Raw genomic sequence first — 27,817 nt, 5'->3', positions numbered from 1 at the left:
TTGCAAACTTGGAGGCTACTTGTAAATTTATTAAAACCAAAAGATCTTTCAAAGCACAATAATGTAGTTTCGACAGAAAATGAGTACAAGCTGAAAAGTATTTCTAAAGCAAATACATTTCCCAGCAACATGAACTCTCGTGTCCTAGACTTCACTTCATAACCAGAACCGCATGAACCCTCAGACTGCTCATTAGGAGTAAAAGAAGCATGTTGGCTTGCTGTGTTGTTTATTCGCAACTCAACCAGGACATGTGTTAAATACTTTCATAAAAAAAAACATGATCCTCAGCGAGGCTTTTATTAGTGGCATCAGCTTTCTCAGGGTCTGTTCATAAATACGTTTTTCCAAAGCCAACCATTAGGTACAGTTTTACAGTATATACAAATATCACTTCCCCGCACACCTCTTCTCACATCCTTCACTTCTGCTTTAAGGCTGCAAGCACAGACCATCAGGAATGACTCATTTATGAGTTAATTATAATTACGAGCTCAGTTATTTGAGTGGCATACATGGGAACGACTTAAAAAAAAAAAAGTGCACGTGTTACATGTGGCATGACGACAACCATCAGCTGTGCATCACATTGTGCTCCACTACGTTCCACAATGGTTTCGAATATAAATACAGCATCAGTCGAGCGGTCTTGACTCGCAGGCATAAATACTGCTCGGATACATATGCACAGGACTCATCGAAAGTCTACTGCGGTGACTAAATGAGAATGACCATAAATGAAACAAGACGAATGAAACACTGAGCGTTTCAAGGCTCGAGTCCTTTATCTCACCGCAGGCTCTGCCTCCGAGTCTCTCGCATAAAAACAGCGGATTAGCGACAGGATTAAGGCTTGACAGACATCCAAACTGAGGCGACAAGTCCAACTAAAGGGTTAGATTTTCTTGACAGGAACAGGAAGAAAAAGCCGAGGGCTAAACAGAACGACGGTTTGTGTGGAAATCTTGAATGTCTCTCGATGTGAGCAGCAATACTGAATGTCAGTACTGTCCCAGGTGGAGAGAAAGAGAGAGACAGAAAAGATATAGAGCGAGGAAAATAGAACAGATGAATAAAAATAAAAGAATATTCTTTTCCCTCTGCACGTTTGTGCTGACGTTTTATACGTGGCAGTCTCAGAGCAACGGAGACTCTATGAGCTCTCAAGGGCATCCAGAACCTTCATGATCTGTTGCTTGATGGCTTTAGTGGCATCACCAGCATTCGGGATCAAATACCTGCAGATAAGAGAGCACAGAAGGTGTTAATAAAAAGGAAGAATCCGTGTGTGTGCGTAAAATGTTAGAATTGTACAGCAAATTTAAACTGCTCAATCAACATGTCTGACAAAAATGCAGTCAAAACATCCAAAACAACACTACAAGCTCTCTTCTATCTGACCTGAACATCTTTTTCTTGCTCGCTCTCATTCTTATCCAAATATCTCTCTCAGTGGAGGGTCTGTGACTCTGGGACAACTAATCCTTTTGCTCTTAATGTAGTGTAACTTTATTCTTTCGGCTCAGACAAAAGAACATAATCTACTGACTATAATCTCTGTACTACAAAACTTCATTTTCCATTAAAAATATAAAACGTAGCATTGTTCAAAACAAGATAGCCTAGGTTTCTTTTCTTTTTTTTTATACATGTCCACTCACATCACTAAGAACTATGGTGAGGTAAAACGCCTGTATTTTTATTACTAATGAAAATCTAGTGGCATTTACTGTCAATTTTAACCATATACAATTGGTACAGTATACAGTGAGAGAAAGAATGCTCCTGCAGGACCAAGGTGCTACAGTAGACAACAGAAATGAACACTGGACAACACTAAACGTTCTTTCGGCTTCTCCCATTAGGGGTCGCCACAGCGGATCATCCGTATTCATGATCTGCACGTTCGATTTGGCACATGTTTTTACACTGGATGCCCTTCCTAACACAACCCTCCCCATTTATCCGGGCTTGGGACCGGCACTACGGTTTGTGCAACCATAATGGCTGGGGGTCGGTTCCCCGACCGGGGATCGAACCCGGGCCGCAGCGTTGAGAGAGCCGCATCCTAACCACTAGACCACCACACTGGACAACACTAACCTACCTTAAACAAACAAACTTATATACAGGACTACATGAAGTCCATGAGTGCAAAACATTTTTGCAACCAGTACGAGCTAAATGTGAGGTAGTGCAAGAATTTGTAAATATATTATAATAAACAAATATAACATGATTCAATATAATAATACATGTTCAGCAGCACACATTAATGGTTCAGATACATAGACCTGCTTTACCCTTTACACTTTCTTACTTACACATAAGGGGCAAAATCGAATCATATCCTGTGTCTCTTGCCCCTCAGTGAATTAGCTTTTACATCAAATTACATTTTCTTTGCGTTTGCATTTTAGATGCCTCCTCTATCATTATAACAAAAGATCATAAAAGTAAACTCTAAATAATAGATGCTGACACCTATGCAGCTTCCATATGGAGTGGATGAGGCAGAAAGGCACTTTGCTGTTAGTTTGACACTCACACCACACTGAAACATCCATAACAATACAGGGCTTTGAAATACAGCAGCGCTATCAGGACCTGCTGCACCAGTAGAGGGCGCTGCAGTGTTATTTATAGCACTATTTTAGAATCCTTAAAGATTCCTATAATCCTAGGCTAAAATCTGTAGTCTTTGATCTCTGGTTTGACATGATCACCGACTGTCAAATAATGACTATTGCGATACCTTTTTCAGTGTCGGAAGATTTTAGTGTTAGAAGATTTTCCTGCAATGTGAGGACAAAACCAACAACCAATAAGAGCGTCAAACCTGATGACGCGATTAGCGCCATCTTCAAATCACCTCAGGAAAAATGTCGAAACGAGTCAGGTGGATTGTGCAGCAAGAAGAGAATCTTACTGGGTTATGGAGGGAAAAGCAGTGTTTGTATGAGGTTTTTTTTATTAATCAAGGCATGTCATTAACAAAATTAAGGCTACAGACTGTTTCTGCCTGCAACCATTAGCGAGAGAACGTGGGTCTGAACGTGTCACAGATTGATGATGCAAAACATCGAGTCTTTTTCTTGTATGCGACAGTTTTTGACTGCCGTACAGTCCGACAGTAATGACAACTGAGATCCTACAGTGTGACAAGGGCGATCATGTTCATACAATCTGACAATCGCGAAGGACTATTAAAAGTCGCACAGTGAGAGCCCTGCATATCCTGCTGTACCACACGGTCTGATGAAAAAGGCACAATTAGAGAATTATTATGAATATTAAACATTTGTGTAAATACCGTTCCACAGCCATGATTTCCACTCCTGCAGAATTGTTGCTGCCGAACTTGAACGTGATAAGTTCCGGATGTTTCTTTTTCGACGTGATCTTCACCACTGAGCTTAAAGCCTGCCTGGACTGGATGTAGGCGAATCCTGCACGTGAGGCGATCTCCCTCAGGCAGTACATGTGTGTAGCTGTGATCAGCAGGTGGCTAAAGAAGACAAAACAATAATGCTTATGACCTGCATGGTTACTAAAAGGTGTGTATACAGGGGTGTGCAAAATTTTTTAGTTGACCGATAGTTGAGTTGATCAGTACCGATAGATTCGTTGGATCGCATTGCCAATAAGCGAGATTTTTAAATAGATACTGAATAAAAATAAATATTGAAAAAAACAAACAAAACCATACTAAATCATGAAAATGAAAAATATGAATATATGAATTAATAATTATAATTAAATAATGAATATATTATAAATCTTTCGGCTTCTCTCATTAGGGGTCGCCACAGCGGATCATCCGTCTCCATACCCCCCTGTCCTCTAAATCTGCCTCTTTCACCCTGACTACCTGCATGTCTTCCTTCACCACATCCATAAACCTCCTCCTTGGCCTTCCTCTTTTCCTCCTTCCTGGTAGCTCCATCCTCAGCATTCTACTACGAATATACCCCATGTCCCCTCCTCTGCACATGCCCAAACCATCTCAATCTCTCCTTCCTCACCTTGTCTCCAAAACGTCCTACATGCGCTTTCCCTCCAATAAACTCATTTCTAATCTTGTCCATCGTCGTCACTGCCAACCAAAACCTCAACATCTTCAGCTCCGCTACCTCCAGCTGCATCTCCTGTCTTTTACTCAATGCCACTGTCTTTAAACCATACAACATCGCAGGTCTCACCACAGTCCTTTAAACTTTCCCTTTCACTCCTGCAGATACTCTTCTATCACAAATCACTCCTGGTATCACTCTTCTCCACCCACTTCAGCCTGCAATCTTTTCTTCACTTCTCTAACACACTCCATTACTTTGCACTTTTGACCCCAGGTACCTGAACTCCTCCACCTTCACCACCTCTTCTCTCTGCAACTGCACCACTCCACTGCCCTCCCTCCTCTCATTCACATACATGTACTCTGTCTTACTCCTACTGACTTTCATTCCCTTTCTCTCCAGCACGTACCTCCACCTCTCCAGGCTCTTCTCAACCTGCTCCCTACTCTCACCACAAATCACAATATCATCCGCAAACATCATAGTCCACGGAGACTCCTGTCTGACCTCGTCTGTCAACCTGTTCATCACCACTGCAAACAGGAAAGGGCTCAGAGCCGATCCTTGATGCAGTCCAACCTCCACCCTGAATCAGTCTGTTGTTCCTACTGCACACTTCACTGCTGTCACACTGTCCTCATACATGTCCTGCACCACCCTCACATACTTCTCTGACACACCTGACTTCCTCATACAATACCACCTCTCCTCTCTTGGCACTCTGTCGTATGCTTTCTAAATCCACAAACAAACACACAATGCAACTTCTTCTGACCTTCTCTATACTTCTCCATCAACATCCTCAAAGCAAATAATGCGTCTGTGTTACTCTTCTTTGGCATGAAACCATACTGTTGCTCACAGATGTTACCTCTTCTATCAGCCTGGCTTTCACTACTCTTTCCCATAACTTCATGGTGTGACTGATCAACTTAATTCCCCTGTAGTTACTGCAGGTCTGCAGATCTCCCTTATTCTTAAAGATCGGTACCAGCACAATCCTTCTCCATTCCTCAGGAATCCTCTCACCTTACAGAATCTTGTTAAATACTCCACTGCAATCTCTTCTAAACATCTCCATGCTTCTACCAGTATGTCATCTGGTCCAACCGACTTGCCAATCTTCATCCTCCTTACTAATCCTATCCAACCTTTTCTCCATCTTATTTTCTTAGTTCATCAGCTGCTTAAAACACTTCCTCCATCTTCTCAACACAGTCTCCTCACTCGTCAACACATTTCCCTCTCCATCCGTAATTGCTCTAACTTGCAGCACATCCTTCCCAACTCAGTCCCTCTGCCTGGCCAATCGGTACAAATCCTTTTCTTCTTCCTTTGTGTCCAACTTATCATACAGCTCCTCATATGCCTTTTCCTTGGATGTGGCCCTCTTTACCTGCTGCTTTATCTCCTTGTACTCCTGCCTACTTTTCTCATCTCTCTGTTGTTTCTAATTCTGTTTTGCCAACCTCTTTCTCCTTATGCGCTTCTGCACTTCCTCATTCCACCACCAACCCCTCTTTGTCTTCCTTTCTCTTTCCAGATGTCATACCAAGTATCTTTCTAGCTGTCTCCCTTATCACTTCTGCAGTAGTTGCCCAATCATCCAACACCTCTTCACCACCACCGAGCCCCTGTATGACCTCTTCCCTGAATCTCACACTACATTCTTCCTGCTTCAGTTTCCACCTCCTCTTCTTCACCTCCAAAACCATCCTACAGACCACCATCCGATGCTGTCTAGCAACACTGTCCCCTGCCAACACCTTACAGTCTCCAATCTCCTTCAGGTTGCATCAATGAATACATTATAAATAATAAAAAATATAGCGCTCTCCGTGCACCGCACAGTTTCACGTATAAAAACAATATAGTATAGTGTCACTTATGCAGTTGTGATATCATCACTGACTCACTATCGGGTGGCACCTCGATGTAGTAATTCACTAAATCAGTGACCTTGGCAATGCTGCTCTTTAGAGCTATAGATCTCCCTTGCTATCTGAATTCTTTCTGTTTACAAGACAACAATCTTATTGATTCTTTCTAACCACAAGGTCTGCATAAACCTGCTTTGAGACAATGTCTATCGTTAAAAGCACTATACAAATAAAAATTAATTGGACATAAGTAGAAGTAAAATGATATTGCATAATATTGATTGATTGATTCATCTTTCTGTCATGCTGGAAGTTGATCTTATTCTCATTGTGAACATACAGAGTTTAAGTCTCACCTGGGAAACATGTGTCCCGTCTCCTTCACCTCATTACACGGAAAGTGGTTCTTCACATCTGGCTTGTTAATCCACGTCTGTATGTTCACTATCTCTTTGCGGTCATCGTCTGATATTGAAGAGCTGTCAATCTCATCTGAAAAGTGGCAAACAGGACTTATGATTAGGGTTGCAAAGGGGGCCAGAAACTTTCTATGGGAACTTAATCTGGGGAATTTTGGAAACATTACAAGTTGGAAACTTACCAGGAGTTTATGGGAATTTATTAGAAATCTATTCAAAATTTTGGAAATTGATATAAAACTAGATCATATAAAAACAAATATAAAAACATTTATTTCGGTCAAAAGTTGACGCATGCAAACTAAAACTAATAGCATTATTGACTGATTAAATATTTAGCATAATTTTGTTGCACAATAGCTTACACACAGCACATGTTGTAAACAAAATGTATGTAATATTTATGTAATTCACGTGAATACACTATTTTGTGTGCAGGATTTAAGAAATTGTTTAATGTTGTGCAGGACTGCACAGTATATGTAGGGGGTGTGGCTTCAGTAACCCTGCAGAAAGTATGCTGTGAGCATGTGATTAATGAATGTGCTGATTGATAAATTAAGATTTTTCCAACTACATTTTTCTCTGTTAGAGGTCCACCTGCAATTTTGTAAATTCCCAGTTTATTCTCATTAGTTTCCATGGAAAGTTTCCAGTATTAAAAATTCCTGAATCTTTGCAACGCTACTCATGACGATGAGAAGTATCATGATGCACTGTCTAATATATTTACATACTTTTTCACGTCTCCTAAGTGCACATTGCTCACCCGTATCGTATTCCTCCTCATCACCAATGCTGAAGACGGGCTTCACGCCCCTGTACGGTTTCCCCACTCGGTCACTGCTGCTCACATGCCTGTGGCGAAAAGAAATGCTCTAAGAGAAACTCGCACACAAAACACATGCGCATAACTGCAGCGCTTATAAAAAGCACATACAATTCAGCAGTTTTGCACATATTCAAAACAGCAGCAGCCCACAAACATATCTAGGATTGTAAAAGATAAGTTTTATTAGTTGGAAAAGGTGGGTTAAAAAAGAAGCAGCGAAGATGGTGTGATCCGAGATGAGAACCAAAGCGTGCAGGACACAATAGAACACGTCAGCTTTGACAGATCACATAAAAAAAGAAAAAAGAAAAATGTTCCCTCAGTTTCAAGAGGGTTAAAAAACCTGAGTGTTCACAGCTCTGGTCATCACCCGGTCAAAAACATGGTTAGCACTAAAGGAAACCTCAGAAAGCACTGGGAATAGGACACGCTGTAGGAACCACACACATTCATTGCACACAGAGAGACAAAGTGTGTTAGTATCAGCCACAGTGACGGACATGATGATGCTTCAGCTTGAGTCCTGTTAAACAAAAATGTGTGCAAACTGACGTTTTTCACAGCATTTTATATATATTATTTTATTTATATTTTTTCCCCTATATATGCCAAACTTGATTGATTCAGATCACCAAGCAAATTAATACTACACAAGGATAACCACAGTAAATACAGAATGCAGTTTTTAAATGAGGAGTTCATTTATAAGAGGGAAAAAAGTCAGTTCTGGGAAAACCTGCCAAATGTCTCTGTAAAGCAGCTTTAATTAAAAGGATCTGGCTTTGGGCTTAAAATCTAACTTTAAGAAAACATCTATTTATTTTTTCATGAAAACACCACGTGAATGTTTTTGCTTGCTATTTAACTGTGTATCATCTTATCTTCCTGCAAAGACAAGCACGGCAGTAAAATGGTGTGCTAGTTACAGTGAGTGCGATTTTACACAGTAATCGTCAGGTTTAGATCAAGTTGCTACTTCGTTAAGTGCGTATTGAAATATACATGTTAAGGGTTTGCCCAGGTCGCCACATATTTAAGGAAGCTTTTGCAAAGTTATTCCTTTAACAAAATATACATTTAAACAAGGAAAATCTCAGTAAAAAAAAAAAAACGATTAAAGATTAAATAAATAAATACACCTATTTTGGAAGAACTCTCTCCATGTAAATGTGCAAGACAATCAACTGTAGATCAATCAGCACTACACGGTTTAGACAATTAACGTCGAGGAGAATAAGTCAGACCTGGAGCAGAAGCTTGGAAATGTCTCTACTGCTTCGTAAAAACTCTACTTAAATTAAAAATGAATAAGTGTTAGTCTGCTACAGGGCATGCGCACGTGAGCGAGGCTTAAATTTTGGCCCTCCCCCTTCAGCAGTGAGTTGAGTTAGGAAGGGCAGTGCCACCCTGCATGGGCATGTCGAGGGCCCCAGGGGGGCTCATGCTGGCAGACAGACAGGAACAGACTCTTACCGATCAGGTATCCCCTTCTCTGGCCAGGGCAGAGTGAAAGATAGTCTAGTGTGGAATAACAGAGGCACGGGTAAAGAGGAAGCGAATTAACACAACAAATTAAGCATTAACCACACACACAGATGATCACTGACTCATGCAAGGACATAAACTGATTTCAGATTATCACACTGCTGGATTGGCTAGAAAGCACCAATTACACAAAATCATTTAAAATGATTAGATAACAGGAGAAGTGATTTAAACGTTAAGCAAAAGACGTTAAAAAAAACAAGTTGTTTTTATATACACCATACCATTTACGGTATATACCATAACATATACCATAACAAATCATAATGACTTATAATATCCACCAGACTTCGCTTATTGATCTCAACATTTATATTAAACATTCTTTAATTGGCCTTTAATTTTATTCACAAATAGCCCGTGGGACTGCAGGATTTAGAAGGTGCACTTGGTAAATTATTGGAAAACATTTTTTTTTAATATATATTATCTTGATTTTAAAAAACAATATTAAATAATAATAATAATAATAATTCAAACATATTTAACATTTCTGGATTTCATTAAAAAAAAAAAATTATGTGGAGAAATTCTTACATTTTTACCCAGAAATCACTGTGGATACAAACATTTACGGTACACATTATATCTATTTACACATGTATAATGTCTGGCCAAAGGTATGTGAACACCTGGTTATCATTCTTTTATGTGATGAACATCCATTTCTTAGTTTAACCTCCACTGTTCTGGGGACGCTTTTAAGTTGAATTTGGAGTGTCGCTGTGAGGGTTTGTGATCATTCGGTCACAAGAGCATTAGTGAGGTCAGACATTAATTTGGGTGAGGAGGCCAGTGTTCCAGTGCATCACCAAAGGTGTTTGGTGGGGTTGAGTTGAAAGACATTCGAGATCTTCCACTGCAACCTTGGGAAATTATCATTGTGCACTGCCATGCTAGGACATGTTTGGGCATCTTAATTAATGTAATGCTTCAGCACACGTATACATTTTATACAATTGGCCACTTTTAATATTGTGGAAACAGTTTGGGAAAGAATCACATATAGGTACAGTGGGTACGGAAAGTATTCAGACCCCCTTAAATGTTTCATTTTTTTTTATTTTGCAGCCATTTGCTAAAATCATTTAAGTTCATTTATTTTTCTCATGAATGTACACATAGCACCCTATATTGACAGAAAAACACAGAATTGTTGACACTGTTGCAGATTTATTAAAAAAGAAAAACTAAAATATCACATGGTCCTAAGTATTCAGACCCTTTGCTCAGTATTTTGTAGAAGCCCCCTTTTGATCTAATACAGCCATGAGTCTTTTTGGGAAAGATGCAACAAGTCTTTCACACCTGGATTCAGGGATCCTCTGCCATTCCTCCTTGCAGATCCTCTCCAGTTCTGTCAGGTTGGACGGTAAACGTTGGTGGACAGCTATTTTTAGGTCTCTCCAGAGATGCTCAATTGGGTTTAAGTCATTGCTCTGGCTGGGCCATTCAAGAACAGTCACGGAGTTGTTGTGAAGCCACTCCATCGTTATTTTAGCTGTGTGCTTAGGGTCATTGTCTTGTTGGAAGGTAAACCTTCAGCCCAGTCTGAGGTCCAAAGCACTCTGGAGAAGGTTTTCGTCCAGGATATCCCTGTGCTTGGCCGCATTCATCTTTCCCTTGATTGCAACCAGTCGTCCTGTCCCTGCAGCTGAAAAACACCCCCACAGCATGATGCTGCCACCACCATGCTTCACTGTTGAGACTGTACTGGACAGGTGATGAGCAGTGCCTGGTTTTCTCCACACATACCGCTTAGAATTAAGGCGAAAAAGTTCTATCTTGGTATCAACAGACCAGAGAATCTTATTTCTCACCATCTTGGAGAACTCCATGCGGGTTTTCATGTGTCCTGCACTGAGGAGAGGCTTCCGTCGGGCCACTCTGCTATAAAGCCCCACTGGTGAAGGGCTGCAGTGATGGTTGACTTTCTACAACTTTCTCCCATCTCCCGACTGCATCTCTGGAGCTCAGCCACAGTGATCTTTGGGTTCTTCTTTACCTCTCTCACCAAGGCTCTTCTCCCCCGATAGCTCAGTTTGGCCGGACGGCCAGCTCTAGAAAGGGTTCTGGTCGTCCCAAACGTCTTCCATTTGAGGATTATGGAGGCCACTGTGCTCTTAGGAACCTTAAGTGCAGCAAAAAATTTTTTGGAACCTTGGCCAGATCTGTGCCTTGCCACAATTCTGTCTCTGAGCTCTTCAGGCAATTCCTTTGACCTTAATGATTCTCATTTGCTCTGACATGCATTGTGATCTGGAAGGTCTTATATAAACAGGTGTGTGGCTTTCCTAATCAAGTCCAATCAGTATAATCAAACACAGCTGGACTCAAATGAAGGTGTAGAACCATCTCAAGGATGATCAGAAGAAATGGAGAGCACCTGAGTTAAATATATGAGTGTCACAGCAAATGGTCTGAATACTTAGGACCATGTGATATTTCAGTTTTTCTTTTTTAATAAATCTGCAAAAAGGTCAACAATTCTGTGTTTTTCTGTCAGTATGGGGTGCTATGTGTACATTCATGAGGAAAAGAAATGAACCTAAATGATTTTAGCAAATGGCTGCAATATAACAAAAAGTGAAAAATTTAAGGGGGTCTGAATACTTTCCGTACCCACTGTATGATGGTTAGGTGTCCACAAGCTTTGCTTCAAGTACTTGGGATATCAAGTGGAGATGAGAATCTGACAAACATGAATAGAATGACATGTTTCGGGCTACTTTATAGCACTCAGATGTGTTGCGTTTCTCACCTGTCTACTGGAGTTGCAGTGTTTTCAATGAAGCTGATTACCTTCTCCTTCACATTAACTGACTTGGATTTGAGGGCAAATGTCATTTTGTTGACGAGGGATTTGACTCCTTTGCTGTCCCCTGTGCTACTCAGCTCGCCCTGTTTGAAAGACAGATTGCATTTAAATACTAAATACACTGCAACATTTAAAAAAAAAATAGCAAAAACAAAAACAGACATAATTTAAAGATCCACTAGATGGCACTAAAGCACTGAGATTTTTCTCTCTTATCCCAGAAAAAGACTGATTAAAAGATTTTAGGGCACTCATGGTCATTCTGCTACTCAAGCAGAAGCCCTCTGCCCATGAGAACAAAACCGCAGTAAAACAAACCTCCCTCTCTCTCTCTCTCTCTCTCTCACACACACACTCACACACACACACACACACATACACACACTCACTCACACACTCACACACACACACACACACACACACACACACACACACACACACACACACACACACACACACACACACACACACACACACACACACACACTAAACTCACATCTACTGAGCTGAGGCTGCTATGGGATCCTGAAGTGCTGACTATCCAGTGGACATACACGTTGTCTGGCCCTTCCACGTTAATATCGGCCAGGTGTTGCTGCAGCGCTGAACACACACAAACACAGCAGTCTTCAACCACACTAAAAATTAATTTACAGACTGCAACTATAAAAAAAAAAAAAGATTGATAATGAGAACCTAAGGGAGAGAATCACAAACTTCAGTGCAAGAGGATTTCCTTCTGCGCATTTCAGTGACTGAACAAAAATGTTGAGATGATTGTTATGACACCTACTTACCCATAAATCCACCTTTAGCGATGCTGACATACTCTTTGTTTTTCTGCCAAAATAGAAACAAAAGCAATTAGTTTTTTTTTTATGCAGCAAAAAATGACAGTTCATCATCATCATCATCATCAGGTAATGATGAAGGTACAAGAAGAAATGTGACTACAGGGAGGCTTCTAGGTCTGTAGTATGAAACTATACAGCTATAGATTCTCAAATCTTTCAATGAAACTTAAATATCAAATGAAATCATGAAGCTATATAAACTTTTACTTGATATTAACAAAAAAATATCTGATGGAAGATTCAATGCTATTATTCAGGCCATGCTGGTACAGAAAATTTAGAGTAGTATCAGTGACAACCGCATTATCTGCGTAAAGCTGCTTTGACATGCTTTTGAGACAATGTCCATTGTTAAAAGCGCTATAGAAATAAAAATGAATTTAACTACACCACATCACAGATTATTTCCCTATAAAGTTTAGGAATGTCAAGTGCATGCTGCCTCATATCACTGAATGAATTGTGCATTTATAGATCAATCCATATCCTTTTTAAACATTTACAAAAAAACTCAAACCCATTTATAGCCCATATATATGTATTTTTTTTATTTGAACACTTTTGCGACAGACCTGTAGAAAATGAGCGAGCACCATGTTCATGTACATGTCTTCTTCCTCACGCCCACTGCCCATGAAGCACAGATGTTCGCCGCTGGCCACAGAACCCGACTCCAGAGACTGCTTTTGCGTCTCCAGTAGAGACTTCACAGACAGAGCAAACTCAGACGGGTTGTGCAGCATCTGAGGATGACAGGAAAATGATAAGAGGTAAGAGATTGCAGCTAGAGAAAAAAAAAATTGTGCATTTTATTTTTTATATTAATTATAATTGTCCTAAATATCGATCATAAACAACAGAATGAAAAAAGAAGGAGGAGGAAGAGAGGGAGGAGGAAGGGGGGGGGGAAATATAACAAGGAGAAGGCTATGAAAAAGAAGGAAATCAAAAGGAGAAGAAGAATGAGGAAGATGGGAAAAGTAAGAAGAAGAAAAAATAACAGGTAAAGGAGACAGTAGAGAAGAAAAGAGAAGGTAGGAGAAACAGGAAGCAGGAGAAGAATGAAGAGACTGCATTACTTATGATAAACAATAGAAAATATAAAAGTTCCAGAAAATGAGGGAGAAGAGAACAATGAGAAAGAATAAACAAAGAATTAGAAAAAAGTAAAGGTAGAGTAATGTAAAGCAGGATGGGGAAAAAAAAGGGGAACAAAAAAATTAAACAAAACAAGAAAAACTATGAGCAACATCAAAAGAAACAAGTGTGTTACCAGATCAGAATCCAAGTGAAAAGCGGTAGACAAGTGTCCTGCATTGTACTGCTCTGCTGGACGACAATCCACTACAAAGAAGCGCACTCCCTCCTGAATAAACACACACACACACACACACACACACACACACACACACACACACACACACACACACACACACACACACACACACACACACACACACACGATCTTACACAGAGACTTGCAAGAGTAGAAATTTGAGGTTTACTATAGCAAGATGTCTCACATAAACTGGAATGGAAAAGAAGCTGAACTACTCACAGATTGGAGCTGATTGGCCTGCAGGATCTCAGGTACAGAGACAGGGAGACACAGAGCCTGACTCAGGTCCATGTCCTCCTCCTTTAGAGCCACCAGGCTGCTGCCAAACAGGTTCTGGTTCTCCTACGCATATACAAATGAACGTGCATTTAATGTCCCATCTTTTGCCGAGCATTGTGTATGTAGCTTCTTAAGTCATTTTGTTGCGTCATTTATTTCTACTTTGCAACTGATATACAACAAAAGTGAAACATTATTTGATTGTTTAAAATATATGAGGGGGAAAATCTATATATTTTCAGCAATCTACACCGATCAGGCATAACATTATGACCTGTAAAGTGAATAACACTGATTAACTCTTCATCGTGGCACCTATTAGTGAGTGAGATATATTAGGCAGCAAGTGAAAATTTTTCACTCAAATTTGATGTGTTAGAACCAGGAAAAATGGGCAAGCGTAAGGATTTGAGAGAGTTGTGACAGCTAGTCGACTGGGTCAGAACATCTCAAAAACTCCAGCTCTTGTGGGGTCTTCTAGTCTGCAGTGGTCAGTATCAATCAAAGGTGGTTCAAGGAAGGAACAGTGGTGAACCAGCGAACGGGTCATGGGTGGCCAAGGTTTATTGATGCATGTGGAGACCGAAGGTCGGCCCGTGTGGTCCGATCTAACAGACGAGCTTGGTGGCCATATAATTATGCCTGGTCAGTGTATATATTAAATCGATAATTCAGCTAACGTGGTAAACTCACCTTTCGGAGAGAGAGCGGAGTCTTGCTTTGGTAATACTGTGCCAGTGAAAACAGATCCTCAATGTCCACAGTGCCCAACATAGTAGGTAACTGATCCAGCACTTCTAAACATACACACAGATATGCAGTTCAGTAAGAGCCAAAAGCACTGATTATCCTTACAACAGCAGAAATGTTTATGAGCATGGCGTCCGTGTTCTACGAAAGAGCATAGATGCGCACTCTATTGTTTAGCTGCCATTTCGCAGCATGGAATCGACACCGGCTTGCTCATCAGGGACAAACATTCACTTTTTATCACCACATTATATGCGTAAAGCTGCTTTAAGACAATGTTCATTGTTAAATGCGCTATACAAATAAAAATGAATTGAATTGAATTAGACCGCGTGGAGGCGGAGCAACTAATTTCCTACCCTTTTAAAGTCTTTATTTTTTAAGTTGTTAAATACTTGTCGTTCATATCTGACAGCAGGATGTTGGTTCTGCCAAACCCTGATGGATTTGGGCAAAGGACATGATCAATGCCCTAAGTGTTTGAGGCCTGAACATCTGCGATGAGCACTTGCCCCAATTCCAGCATGCAACAGGCAAGCTCTGAAAATACTGCTGACTATTTATCACATTTCTCTGACATGACAAACACACAGCTGAGGAGGGAAACATGCAAAGCCAGCTGAGAAGGAGGTGCGAAAATCCTACTGTGGCAATGCACAGAAGAGCAGAAGAGGAGGAACGAGTGCCTTTACCCTTTTAGAACATAGACTGGAGTCACTAGGAGCTGGCACTGGTTAAATGCAAGTACTGCTGCAAGAGCATAATTAATGACAGAGTCTTAGGGTACCTAATGAAGCTGGATTTGATGTGCCATCTTAAATTTGTACTCAAGACCTCAAGACTTTCAGCATCAAGTGCTGGTAGCTTGTCAGCAGAGTAAAGATTGGAATGTAATGCAAGAGCACTATACTGAGGCAGAAGTGAATGGGTTACAGACTGGTGTTAAGGCTGCCTTGGTGAAATTAAAGCTGGGTCCTTCAACCAATATGGCTGGACAAGTGCTTAATCTAATTCTCAGTCCATTTATCCAAGCAAGTAATGGGGCTATTCCACAGTGTACCAGTTTCATTTATTCTCAGGTGTGTTTATGAGCTCTCAGGTGACTGCACTGAAGCAGAGTCTGTAACTTGGTAACATATCTGTAGAATGCTTTTATGAATCCCTTTAGTACAAGCTATTTGTGATAAAAGCTCTAAATATCTAGAATGTCATCCTTCCAGAGCTGCTACTGCTTTTTAAAGGGAGACTACATTATTATACAAACATGTTGATGGCACATGGATTGAAGAAGACCTTTAGGAAACCATAAGTCACCTGGATAAACTCTATATTATTGCATGAGCAGTGTAAAAAAAATATATACATATAAAATAAATACACATTAAAGCAGCTTTGGTAAGACTCTTACAAGGCTGTGATGTGAGGGTAATGGTTGTGTAATGTTTTATGATGATATGTTTTATATAGGCACTGATTTGATTGTCTATTGATGGAGATTTAACAGCTCTCCTTTTCCACATATTAAAACATTTTAACATTTAGTTATTTAACACCTACATACAAATAACAATATATAATAGATATTAAAGTAGGGTCATGAAGTGAATTTTATAAGACCATCAACTCACTTATGGTGACTTCTTTACTGTCTTCTTCATCGTAACAAATACTATCTCTTGAAAAGAAAGGAAACAAAAAAAAAACGTTTTTCACAAAAGAACATCACCATTCTGAATCATTATAACGATTTAAAATAACTGTGAAGTCGTTTAAATGACACAACGAAGAGGCACATACTTGGCGTTGACAAGAATGACGAGCATAAGGAAGAAGATGAAGAAAGGGTCGGCCTGCTGGAAGTAGAAATGCCAGAAGATCTGAGTAACCTCAGGAAGGCAGTGGCTGGAGAACAGACTGCCTAACTGTAGAAACAGAGAAAACATGGTGTTTAAGCCCAGGGGATTAGTATATTATATATGCTGCAGAGCTAAATAAACTGCTATTCGGTAAATTTCTTTTGTATTTTTTTTATGTACAGCTGTAAATCAGTTTTAACAACAATAACCGCTGTGAGTAAAGGTAATATGCTGACCCAGTTCATGCTATAAGAATCTGGTGTAATCTTTTTGGTGTCAAGGAATGAGCAGAGCTCAGGCTCATGGTACTGCAACAGAAGTCTGTACAGGTGGAACGGTCGCCCATTCGGCACACAGTCCCTACAGAGAGAAGTGCACTAGATTCAGGAAAATAAAATGGAGCGCAGCCATCATACTTGACATAATACGTAAATAGTATTTTATCTTCTGGACAAAGTGAAGCGAGTGGTAGAAGGACCGTTCCACAGGTTTGACCTAAAATGATCCGCATACCTGGGAATGTACTTATTCATGATGGCGTAGAAGCAGTTGTAGAGGTCACTGCGCGCCAACTGGAGGCCCAGCAGAGGTATGAGCAGGTTGGGCCAGCAGAGATCGGCTGTGAACGTCACGTTTCGTGACTTACAATAGAAAGTGATCACTGCCTCTACATCCCCCACTAGGTCCCGGCCCTCCTCTGCAGGAACTCCCAGCTGATCTAAACACACATCAGGAAACACAGATCACAATCATCGAAATTCTTTGAGACAGCAAACAAAAGAGACACAATGATCCTATACCGCTTTGTGTATGTGTGTGTGCTTTTCAGTTTCATTTTGGGCCTGGATTTGAAGTCTGGGATCTACTATTTTTGGAATAGCTATTCTGGCTCAAATAACTGATGCAGTGCTGCATGGAAAAAGCATTTTACACACCCACATCACTTTCATACTTCGTATTACCATTGTGTAATGTGGCTTACAAAACTCAAAAGTGTAGATAATGTTCAAACAGTCCTGGTGCGTGTACATACTAAAAAAAACATTTAATCTTGCACCCTTTAGCAAAGGTGATGTTGGGTGGGAGCCATTTTAACAAAAACAGGTAACTAAATCCATGCTATCTTAGTGTGATTTCTATTCACAGTGAATGCTAGTCTCTGATTGACATTGTTGTGTAGCTACGAAAATGCTGTGGGTGCGGCAACATGCCTTTCATTATATTTTGGACTGTGGGAGCATGGAACAGATTTCTAGTCGAATCAATAACTTGTGCACAGATTAAGATTAAATGATGGCAGTTATTCACCAATGAGCTGCTGGCTTCGGTTATGTATGAGCATCTGTTCTGGTAAATCCAAAGCCCCATCCCATGAGGATAAACTGTCTCCTTTACCGGCCACATTTAGAGCAATCTGAAACACACAGAAAGAGAATCAGGAGGGCAAAAGAGGGGGACAGGATAAAGTGTCAAGAGGAGAGAAAGAGAAACATCAATGAGGGCTTTGATGCTGAGCTGCACTTGAAGGAGTCTCTGTAAAGGAGACCAAAAATCTGCTGATCATAGTATATTTCTGCCCTGCCCATAGTGACCATCTCAGGTTTCACTAATGAGCACAGGATCCATACGGCTGCTCTCTGTGTCCTTTTGGGAGCAGCTGGATCTGCACTTAAGATCTCTCACAGAGTTGGCACAAAGTGTACAAATGCCCTCACTGTGCTCAAATACAATATTCATACAGCTCATTTCTTTTACACAAGCGGCTTATAATGTCTGCCAATACTGGGATTGCTACATTATTAGGTTTATGTAGCAGTTTATAAAAGAGTGCAGTGCAGGGAACACACACACATACCATCCAAAGCTTGGCTCTTTGAGAAGGTGGCAGTTTATCGATCTGAATGATGCCATTCTTTCTAGCATCCCCACCTATAGAATCCAGAGCCAGGGCTTGGTCCTTTTCCCTGAAACACATAAACAAATCACAATTAATAACATGGGCATTATAAAAAGTTTTAGTACCGCAAGGTGACGGGCTACAAAAACTCCTCTCAATCTACAAATACTATAACCGGAATAAATCTAATCTAATAACCGGAATAAACCAAACCATTACACTAGTTCATTATAATTCTCTAAATTTAATTTCTATTATTATTAAGCTCAGTTATGAGAATTTTTAAAACTAATGTATTCCACTGCACTTTATTATTAAATCATACCTATTACAGTATTATACAACCTTTTATTTAACAAATGCAAACTAAATTGTAAATTACAAAAAAATTATAAAAATTATTTTTACAATCTCCTACTTCAAGTGTTATTTCTAACATTAAATTAAAAAACTAAACATTTAAGTTAATTTCACAAAAGGCAAAATTCCAAAAAAAAGAACGCCAATCTCATTGTATTTAATTCACATTGTTAAATAGGAAACCTTATGTTATATGGAAAGAATATCATAAAGGAAGAAGAGTTTTAGCAGAGCTCACAAAGCACCTACATTTCTTACCTACTGGAATCATACCTGAGCGTTCAACAGCACTGCCTATTACACACCGTAGCAAAAATAAAGTACAAAAAATATATATATTCGACTAGAGAGATCTCAAAATATACTCGAGAGCAGAACATGCAAGAGGAACATAATGAAGACTAGAACTCGCATACGAGAGAAGAACAAGCCCTAACTCGGGTAAAGAGCCTTCCAGATTTGTATTCATACAGTGTGGATGAAGCTTGTGTTTGGTGAGCAAGTCAAACGCTGTCAAAAACCTTCATTGTTTGGCTTGTTGCTAAGGTAACTGTGGAGAGAGAGTGTAGAGAGAGAAAGAGAGAGAGAGATAAGATGCACTGTTTAATCCGCTGTGGCTAATGTAGGAGTTTCACCTCCCGATGTTTAATAAATCAAGTGTTGTGATGTCCCGAGCTCCTCGTCAGTTTTCGAACTGCAGTGATGATAAACTGATCGACAGAAGAAGAAAAAGCCAAGAACTAGTGATGGGAAGATCGGATCATTTTGGTGACTTTTAATCTCCTTCATCAAAATGAACAAATCAATTTATTTATTTATTTTTGTCATTTAGTTCATTTCGTTCCTTTGATCAGAAATAATAATAAATTGATAAGAACTAAAATGTTACATTTTCAATAAGCAGATCCCCCAACATGTCTACATACACAACCCTTTGACTATAGTTCCAATAAATACAAATTATGATAAACAGATTTAGAAGCTCGCCTCTCATATCTTCTGGTCTGTGATCTTTTGTTAAGTGACTCCCATAACTAAAACTTTCTTTTCGGCTTCTCCCGTTAGGGGTCGCCACAGCGGATCCTCCGCATGTTTGATTTGGCACATGTTTTACGCTGGATGCCCTTCCTAACGCAACCCTCCCCAATTTATCCGGGCTTGGGACCGGCACTAAGAGTGGCTGGGGATGGTTCCCTGACCGGGAATCGAACCCGGGTCGCAGCGGTGGGAGCGCTGCATCTTAACCATTAGACCACCAGGGGACCTTAAGTGACTCCCATAACTACTGTAACAATAATGTCAAGATTCGGACCAAAAAACTGATCTATATAATTGGCAGTGTGTATGGGAGTCACGTGATCAAAGAACGAACGACTCGTGAGATGAACTACTCAATTTCTGTTTCCTGTACATAAACTGTGGAGACTTTCCGATGCTTTGCTTTTGCTCGTCCAGTAGAAAATGACCGAATGGCTCTTTGAGACTACTCGTTCTCCTAAATCACATTAAAGATTATGAACGAAAAAGAATCCGTTTGGGAAAGACAGATCACTACAACAAAAGAGAAAAGAATCATTAAAATGAGTCTTGTTTAGAGCACCTCACTGTTCCAGGTCTGTTTTTAATTAGCAGCAACTCGTTTTTCTCTCACAAAATAGGCGATAAGCAATCAGAAAAGGTCTGTGGTTTTACACGACATAATGCAAAAAATGTGAACTCAACATTTGAACCAAACTGTACTGAAAGTGTCTCTCTGTCGCTCTCGTACACACACATAACTGTCTCTATTGCCAAGAAAAAGATAAGAATGAGAAAGCAGCAGCGATTAGTGGCACGAGTTCTCTTCAGAAGATGCTTTGATAGTGATTGAGGTTTGTGGTGTTAAATGGCTCCTGAACAGTTTGAAATCAGAGTACTACTCAAGCTAAAAGCTCAAACGCAACTCATGCGATTCCCGCAAGAATCATGACATTGATGCAACATCGGTTTGACCATAGCATATGAAATCAATGACAAATATGGGTTTCTTAATCCCAAAACTTACGATAAATGCAGTGACTCATCAGATTTACTTCAAGAAAATAATGGGTGAGACAAGAAATGAGGTGTGGAAGAGACCCAGGCATCTCACAACAAGCCAGCAGTTATACACAAAAAGCAAATCTGAGGAAAGTCACACAGGATGGAAGTAGACTGTGTCTACATGTGTGTGTGTGTGTGTGTGTGTGTGTGTGTAATGTCTGAATGACACAAGAACACGAAGTCTATGATTGAGCTGCAATAAATGGATCGGTTTTATCCAGTATGTGAAGCAGAGGCTGCATTTGGATTATGTTTCTCCACATGTCAGTGTGAGATTAATAAATCAACACTACACTGCCACACTATTTGACACGTATATGATAACGGAATGAGTGGTACTTTGAATCGAGAACTAAGTTTGAAAAAGCCGAAAAGGTGAATGGTATTTTTTTTTTTATAATGTAACAAATCCAATTAGCATACACGTTCAACAGGAAAGAAATTGTTAGGATCTCAGATAGAACAGGTAAACACACAAAACATGAAAGCAGTGGATTCACAGCTAGGTCTCATGGGTTCTAATGTTCATCATCTAATCATTGGATCTTCTAAGGTTTTACACTTGTCGCCTCAAACTTCCTGTTCTAAAAAAGTTGTCTTCATGTGTCATGAATGCTTATATAGGACTTTTGGCTGCAACAATCAAGTGGCAAACAAACAGATATAATGTTACAAGAAATTCACAAATCTATAGTCACTATATTGCCAAAACTTTGCAGACACCTGTTCAAAACTATGGTATGTGCTTTTTGAGCATTGCATTTCACATTTTATCCTAATTTGCTCTTATATTCCCTCTACTCCTCAGCAGGAGTAAGACAGAGTACATGTGTGTGAATGAGAGGAGGGAGGGCAGTGGAGTGGTGCGGTTGCAGGGAGAAGAGGTGGTGAAGGTGGAGGAGTTCAGGTACCTGGGGTCAACAGTGCAAAGTAATGGAGTGTGTTAGAGAAGTGAAGAAAAGAGTGCAGGCAGGGTGGAGTGGGTGGAGTAGAGTATCAGGAGTGATTTGTAATAAAAGAGTATCTGCAAGAATGAAAGGGAAAGTTTATAGGTCTGTGGTGAGACCTGAGATGTTGTATGGTTTAGAGACAGTGACATTGAGTAAAAGACAGGAGGTGGAGCTGGAGGTAGCAGAGCTGAAGATGTTGAGGATTTTCGTTGGGAGTGACGAGGATGGACAGGATTAGAAATGAGTTTATTAGAGGGACAGCGCCTGTAGGACGTTTTGGAGACAAGGTGAGGGAGGTGAGATTGAGATGGTTTGGACATGTGCAGAGGAGAGACATGGGGTGTATCAGTAGGAAAATGCTGAGGATGGAGTCACCAGGAAGGAGGAAAAGAGGAAGGGCAAGGAGGAGGTTTATGGATGTGGTGAAGGAAGACATGCAGGTAGTCGGGGTGAAAAAGGCAGATGTAGAGGACAAGGGGGGTATGGAGACGGATGACCCCTAAAGGGAGAAGCCGAAAGAACGAGAAGATGATTTTCCTCTACTCTTCTGGAAAGATGTTCCACCAGATTTTGGAGTGTGCTTATAAACATTTGTGTTCATCAGCCACAAGGGTGTTAGTAAAGTCAGGTACTGATGTAGGCTGAGGAGGCCTGGGGTGCAGTCAGTGTTCAATATCTAGCTCGCTTTGTTCACAGGGGCATTGCCATACTGGAACAGGTTTGGGATCCCAAGTTCAAGTGAACACAACATTTTATTATACCACATCCGAAGACGTCCAATACAATTGTGTGCCTCCAGCATTGTGGTAACAGTTTGGACAAGAATCACATATAGTAGAAAAGGTCAGGTGTCCCAATACTTTTGTCCATACATTGTTGTTCAGGTTGTTTTCGTCTCTAGTTTCTACACTTTGGTTTGATTCCTCTGAAATATATTGCATGTCTCTCTCTCAAGTTAAACATGCTACTGAGGTACCAGTGACCCTGTCACTTTCTTCTCTCTCGATCTGCCTGATTCATCCCGAGACCCTAACTCTGGATGAAGTTCAATTCAATCGGAGGCCCCTCTGTGAAGTTGAGGATGGTTTCTAAGCAGCTCAAGAACTATGAGAATGGATTTAAACGGTCATCCATATCAACAATCTGCAACGATGGCTTAGGACCTCAGTTTGCATGAACAGTTCAGCATTTAACTGCCTTTCATTGAACAGTCACACCTCAGCAATGATGGAACTATAAAGAATGGACATTCGGATCCCCTTAGATGAGTATGGGCTCCCTTTCAAATCTGAATTATTTTAAACTCATACATGATGTACTTTATACCTTTATAACCTCTTATACAACTTTATAACCTCTGTCCATTGTTAAAAGCCCTATACAGAAAAATGAAATGAACTGATGCAGCTCTAAGCACTAAGGTCTTCCCCTAATTCAGGAGCATAGTAATCATAAGCAAGTATTTTGAAGAGTCCCAAGACTGAAATGTTGCTGTAGTGACGAGGTGATGTTTAGAAAGGAGTCAGCCTGTCAATCTCTCAAATACCATTTCTTATCAGAACCTCAAGAAAATCTGAGATCACGGTAACGAAACAAACAAAAATATATTCTCGAAAATCAGCATTTGCAAAAAAATTTTTTTTTTTTAAAAGCTACGCTTCATGTTTAAATAAAAACACAAAGTTGTTTTACACAAAGCTACACTTGCAGAGAGTCTAAGGGTTGAACATGCTTTACCATCTGCCAGGCAGCCACTGGGCTGAGCAAAACTTGCTGAACAAAGCACCGCCTTCCCACACACCTCCTGGCTCTTTGTCACACACAAACATACATAATCTGTCCTTCTGTTGTGAAAACAATGGCCATCACTCACAGTACACAAACTGGTTCCACCATCATAGGGTTGCTGAACGATAGCAAAAGGAAATGCTGTGGTAGGCTTCCGAGTTACACGTCAATCAGTGACGAGGGAGCAACAGTGAAAACACGGCTTATTTAGGTGCAAACCGAGAGCATTAGAGTATGAGTCCAGTAACACCATAGTTACTCTATGAATTGGGTCAGGATGGAAACGAACTACTAATAGATGTTTTTAAAGCATGTTTCATATTGAATTATGTTTAATACCTTTCACATCTCTAACCTTATAATTAGTCTCAGGTCCAGTGAACTGCTTTCAGCAAAATAATTGACATGAATGCATGTAATAATCTACAAAAATGGTTTATATTTAGAATATTCATTGAACCATGGCCAGTTTGTCCCCCATATGCTGATCCACTCTGGCACAGTACTCTCTTGCGCTGGAGTTGTGTGTGGGTGTGCATGCATTGAACTACAGCCACGAGGCAAAAAACATATGCATTTGAACATCCGAAGCTGTCGTGAGCCATTAGAGTAAACAAGACGAGCACAGAAAAGCCAACCATCAGTAAAACAGCAAGCAAGAGGTGAAAACTAAAGTGGAATTTCTACTGAAAAACAGAAATCCTTTATGTCAAATATATGAAGCAACACTAGCTATTTGAATGTAAATGCTTAAAGTTTAAAATGCGTAAAAACTTTTAGGTCAGAACTGTTTTGACAGCAAAAGGGGGGCCAACACAATATTAGGCAGGTGGTCATAATGTTATGCCTGTTCAGAGTACATACAGCATTATGTGGCACATAAGAGCAGGACTAAATAGTGTTGTGTTTTTAAAATGTCAAATAATGTAAGAGCAAATGTTGGTACCTGTTTACTACCAGTATTTTTTCACATGATAATGAACATTAAGTGTGTGATGTGAAGCAGTCAAGTAAACTAAGAAAGCAAGTAAACTGCAAACATTAAATCTTGGCACATGAAAATGTCTTGACTATTGTCAGTTGTATCTAGTATTTTCTTAATATAGGATTACAGTAAGCCACATATGATTACTGACATCATTTTCTTTTGTCCAAGGGAAGAGGTGGCTGCTCAGTGATTAAGATGTTAGACTTCTAATCAGAAGGTTGTGAGTTCAAACCCCTGCTTCTTCTGCTGGGCCCTCAAACAAGAACCTTAAACACGTAAATGCTCAGGTGTATGAATTAGTTCATTGTAAGTCCATAAATGAATATTCAAAAATTAATGTTTAAACCAGCAAAATGATCTGCCAATAGAAGAAGACTATATCAAGCTATATATAGAAATAGGACCATTAAGCTTATCGTTGCCATCTTATGGCACCCCGAGGTCACTCTAGATATGTGCGTCTGCAGAATGCCATAAATATATTTGGTTTAGTATAATGTTATAAGGGGAAATCCAGATCCACACAACCTATAAATACCCTGCTGTTACTTCGGATCAAAATCAACATTGAAATCAAAAATTTCAGCATTGCTGTAAAAACCAGGAAACCAGCGAGTAGCAGAAACTTGTTTACTTCGTTATCAGTGGGTCGGGGTTTTAAATTCCTGCAATTCACCAAGACACAACAGAGCAATGAAAGCAAGCAAGTTCATCCTTTAACATGAAGATCACAATATCACACTGTGGTGAAAAAGCCAGAAGCAGCAAAAATGCCAGAAGCACTGGGCTAACTCAGCCATCTCATGCAGGTCTAAACTTGTATTGAATGAAATGCATAATAAATTGACAACTTCCTACTGAGGTAGGAAAAAACACTAAAAAATTATGCTATAAACCAAATGAGCTTTAAATATGACACTATGTGGGCAAAAATATTAGAACACGACTTTTCTAGGCATATGCGGTTTTTTTTTTTGTTGCAAATTGTTACCACAAAGTTGGAGGCACGCAATTGTAAAGGATGTCTTGTAATGCAGTTGCATGAAATATTCCATTCACTTGAACTAGGAGACCCAAACCTGTTCCAGCGTGACACTGCCCCTGTGCACAAAGCTACAGTATGTGGTAGCTCAGTGGTCAAGGCATTGAACTTTGGATCGGAAGGTCACAAGGATCAAATCACAACACTATCGAGCTGCCACTGCTGGGCCCTTGAGCAAGGCCTTTAACCCCTTAACGGTTGTAAGTCACTCTGGATAAGGGTGTCTGCCAAATGCCCTAAATGTAAATGTAAGATATGCTTTACATGGGTTAGATTGGAAAATCTTCCCTGAAGAGTGGAGGCTATTATAACAGCAAATGGTAACTAAATGTGGAACGGGATTTTTAAAAATTAAAAAAAATTTAAAAGGGGTAAAATTGTCAATTTGTTGTTTTTCAAATAAGTAAGCATTTTAAAAAAGGTTTCGTCTATTACAAGTGATGAAGTGAGTTTCTGCTGAGTTGTGTTTCTCCAAGTATTCACCCGATTAACCCTGGTAGGCGTCATCGAGTCACACTTTCCACGAATGACAAGAGATGTGTGCTTACAATTCATGAAAATAAGATTAGTGAAAGAAAACTGTGTGTAAATTTGTGAGGCTGTTACCTAACATTTGTCACTTGATAACATTAACATGTAACATCACCTGTCAGTGAAATTTCCAGCTTGAAAAATTTGAGCAACAGGAGCTCGTCTGTTGGATCGGACCACACGGGGCCAACCTTGACGCTACACGTGCATCAATATGCCTTGGCTGCCCATGACCCTGTCACTGGTTCACCACTGTTCCTTCCTTGGACCACTTTTGATAGATACTGACCACTGCAGATCGGGAAACCCCACAAGAGCTGCAGTTTTGGAGATGTTCTGACCCAGTCATCTAGCAATCACAGTTTGGCCCTTGTCAAACTCACTCAAATCTTTATGCTTGCTTTTATATTTATGATTTTGCCTGCTTTTAACACATCAACATTGGGGACAAAATGTTTACTTGCTGCCCAATATATCCACCCACTAACAGGTGCCAGGATGGAGAGATAATCAGTGTTATTCACTTAACCGCTCATAATGTTATGCCTGATCAGTGTACAATAAGCCCTTGTTTGGGCATGTCTGGTATACATGTCTTCCTGTTGGATGCACTGTAGATGGTATTAAACCAAATGTTCATGTGGTCACATGTTTCCAATGCAAAGCTCCAGGACTGCAATCAGGAGAGATAAGACACAAGACCTTTGACTGGGTGGATTTCTTATTGTCCAAACACATCCTGCATAATGAAATCGTAGTTTAAAACATATACCAAAGGCAACAGCTGGATACATACCATTTATTTAATAAAATACAATTATATTGTGTTATTAAATATATTAAATATAATATTAAAGCACATAGCATAGCATTAAAGCCACACTAAGACAATATACAGCTGTTTCAACGCATACAAACACTAACTGTCGGGGAGCTGAAATAGCACCAGACAGCACATTTACATACATCGATAATTGACAGTAAATTCATCTGATTGTAGTTTTCCTGCGACATCCAGCAGTAAACCTGGCAACTGTTACAAAACCGACGCGTCAAAATAACGCTGTATAGAGTAAAAATGTATGTAATTCACTGCATCCTTCTAACAATACAACGGCTCGACCCCAAACGCATCAATGCGCCCTGTATAAGTGCACTACCTAAAGCGTAACACGTGATCAAGTTTGGACGCTTCGTAGTGCACTACAAAGCCGTTTGGGACTCGAGCGCCATATCGTCGAGGGGAAGAAAAAAAAAGCCAGACTAGCAGGTTAGCACTATAGCGGTACTTAGTTTTCACTAGTTCAGCTCAGCGTAACGTGTTGACTGGTTTGAAGACACAAAATATATTTATCCGGTATAATATCGCTTAAAACCATTTTTCGTGGATAAAAATTGACAGACCATCGCGCTCTTACCAGCTGCTCTGAAGCACTTCCTCTCCAGCGTCCGCCATTGCTGTGGTGACGTCCACGTCACTGTGAGCCGTAAAGTAGCGCAGCGGTGTCGTAACAACTGCAAACCTGGAGAG

The 27,817-nt window shown here is 40.1% G+C and overlaps 1 protein-coding gene across 2 annotated transcripts; it reads right to left on the bottom strand.

Annotated features, from left to right (window-relative positions):
* Positions 1–8: 8 nt before the first annotated feature.
* On the bottom strand, positions 9–27,817 carry tbc1d23 (TBC1 domain family, member 23). 2 transcript variants are annotated; one of them, XM_083569272.1, is made up of 19 exons: positions 27,705–27,817; positions 18,504–18,612; positions 17,957–18,062; positions 17,162–17,366; positions 16,885–17,008; positions 16,590–16,714; positions 16,421–16,467; positions 14,736–14,839; positions 13,983–14,105; positions 13,698–13,790; positions 12,997–13,167; positions 12,368–12,410; positions 12,067–12,173; positions 11,514–11,653; positions 8,681–8,725; positions 7,145–7,233; positions 6,313–6,448; positions 3,314–3,508; positions 9–1,238 (listed from the first exon to the last, which is right to left on the bottom strand). In XM_083569272.1, the coding sequence occupies exons 1-19, from the start codon at positions 27,740–27,742 to the stop codon at positions 1,154–1,156; spliced, it is 2,085 nt and encodes a 694-aa protein (XP_083425398.1). In that variant the 5' UTR covers positions 27,743–27,817; the 3' UTR covers positions 9–1,153. The 2 variants fall into 2 exon arrangements, with proteins under 2 accessions (XP_083425398.1, XP_083425399.1); XM_083569273.1 differs by lacking the exon at positions 8,681–8,725.

The sequence above is a fragment of the Silurus aristotelis genome (assembly GCF_946808225.1).
Source record: "Silurus aristotelis genome assembly, chromosome: 2".
NCBI classification, from domain to species: domain Eukaryota; kingdom Metazoa; phylum Chordata; class Actinopteri; order Siluriformes; family Siluridae; genus Silurus; species Silurus aristotelis.
Note: the sequence above shows the minus strand (reverse complement) of the source record. Positions and strands in the feature narration are given on the sequence as shown.

Coding starts and splice junctions, on each gene's coding strand:
- tbc1d23 (XM_083569272.1), bottom strand. CDS start 27,742: ATGGCGGACGCTGGAGAGGAAGTGCTTCAGAGCAGCTG. Junction 17,367..17,956: donor CCGAAGCCAGCAGCTCATTG/GTGAATAACTGC, acceptor ATGTGTGTTTAG/ATCAGCTGGGAGTTCCTGCA. Junction 12,174..12,367: donor CGCTAAAGGTGGATTTATGG/GTAAGTAGGTGT, acceptor GTGTGTGTTCAG/CGCTGCAGCAACACCTGGCC.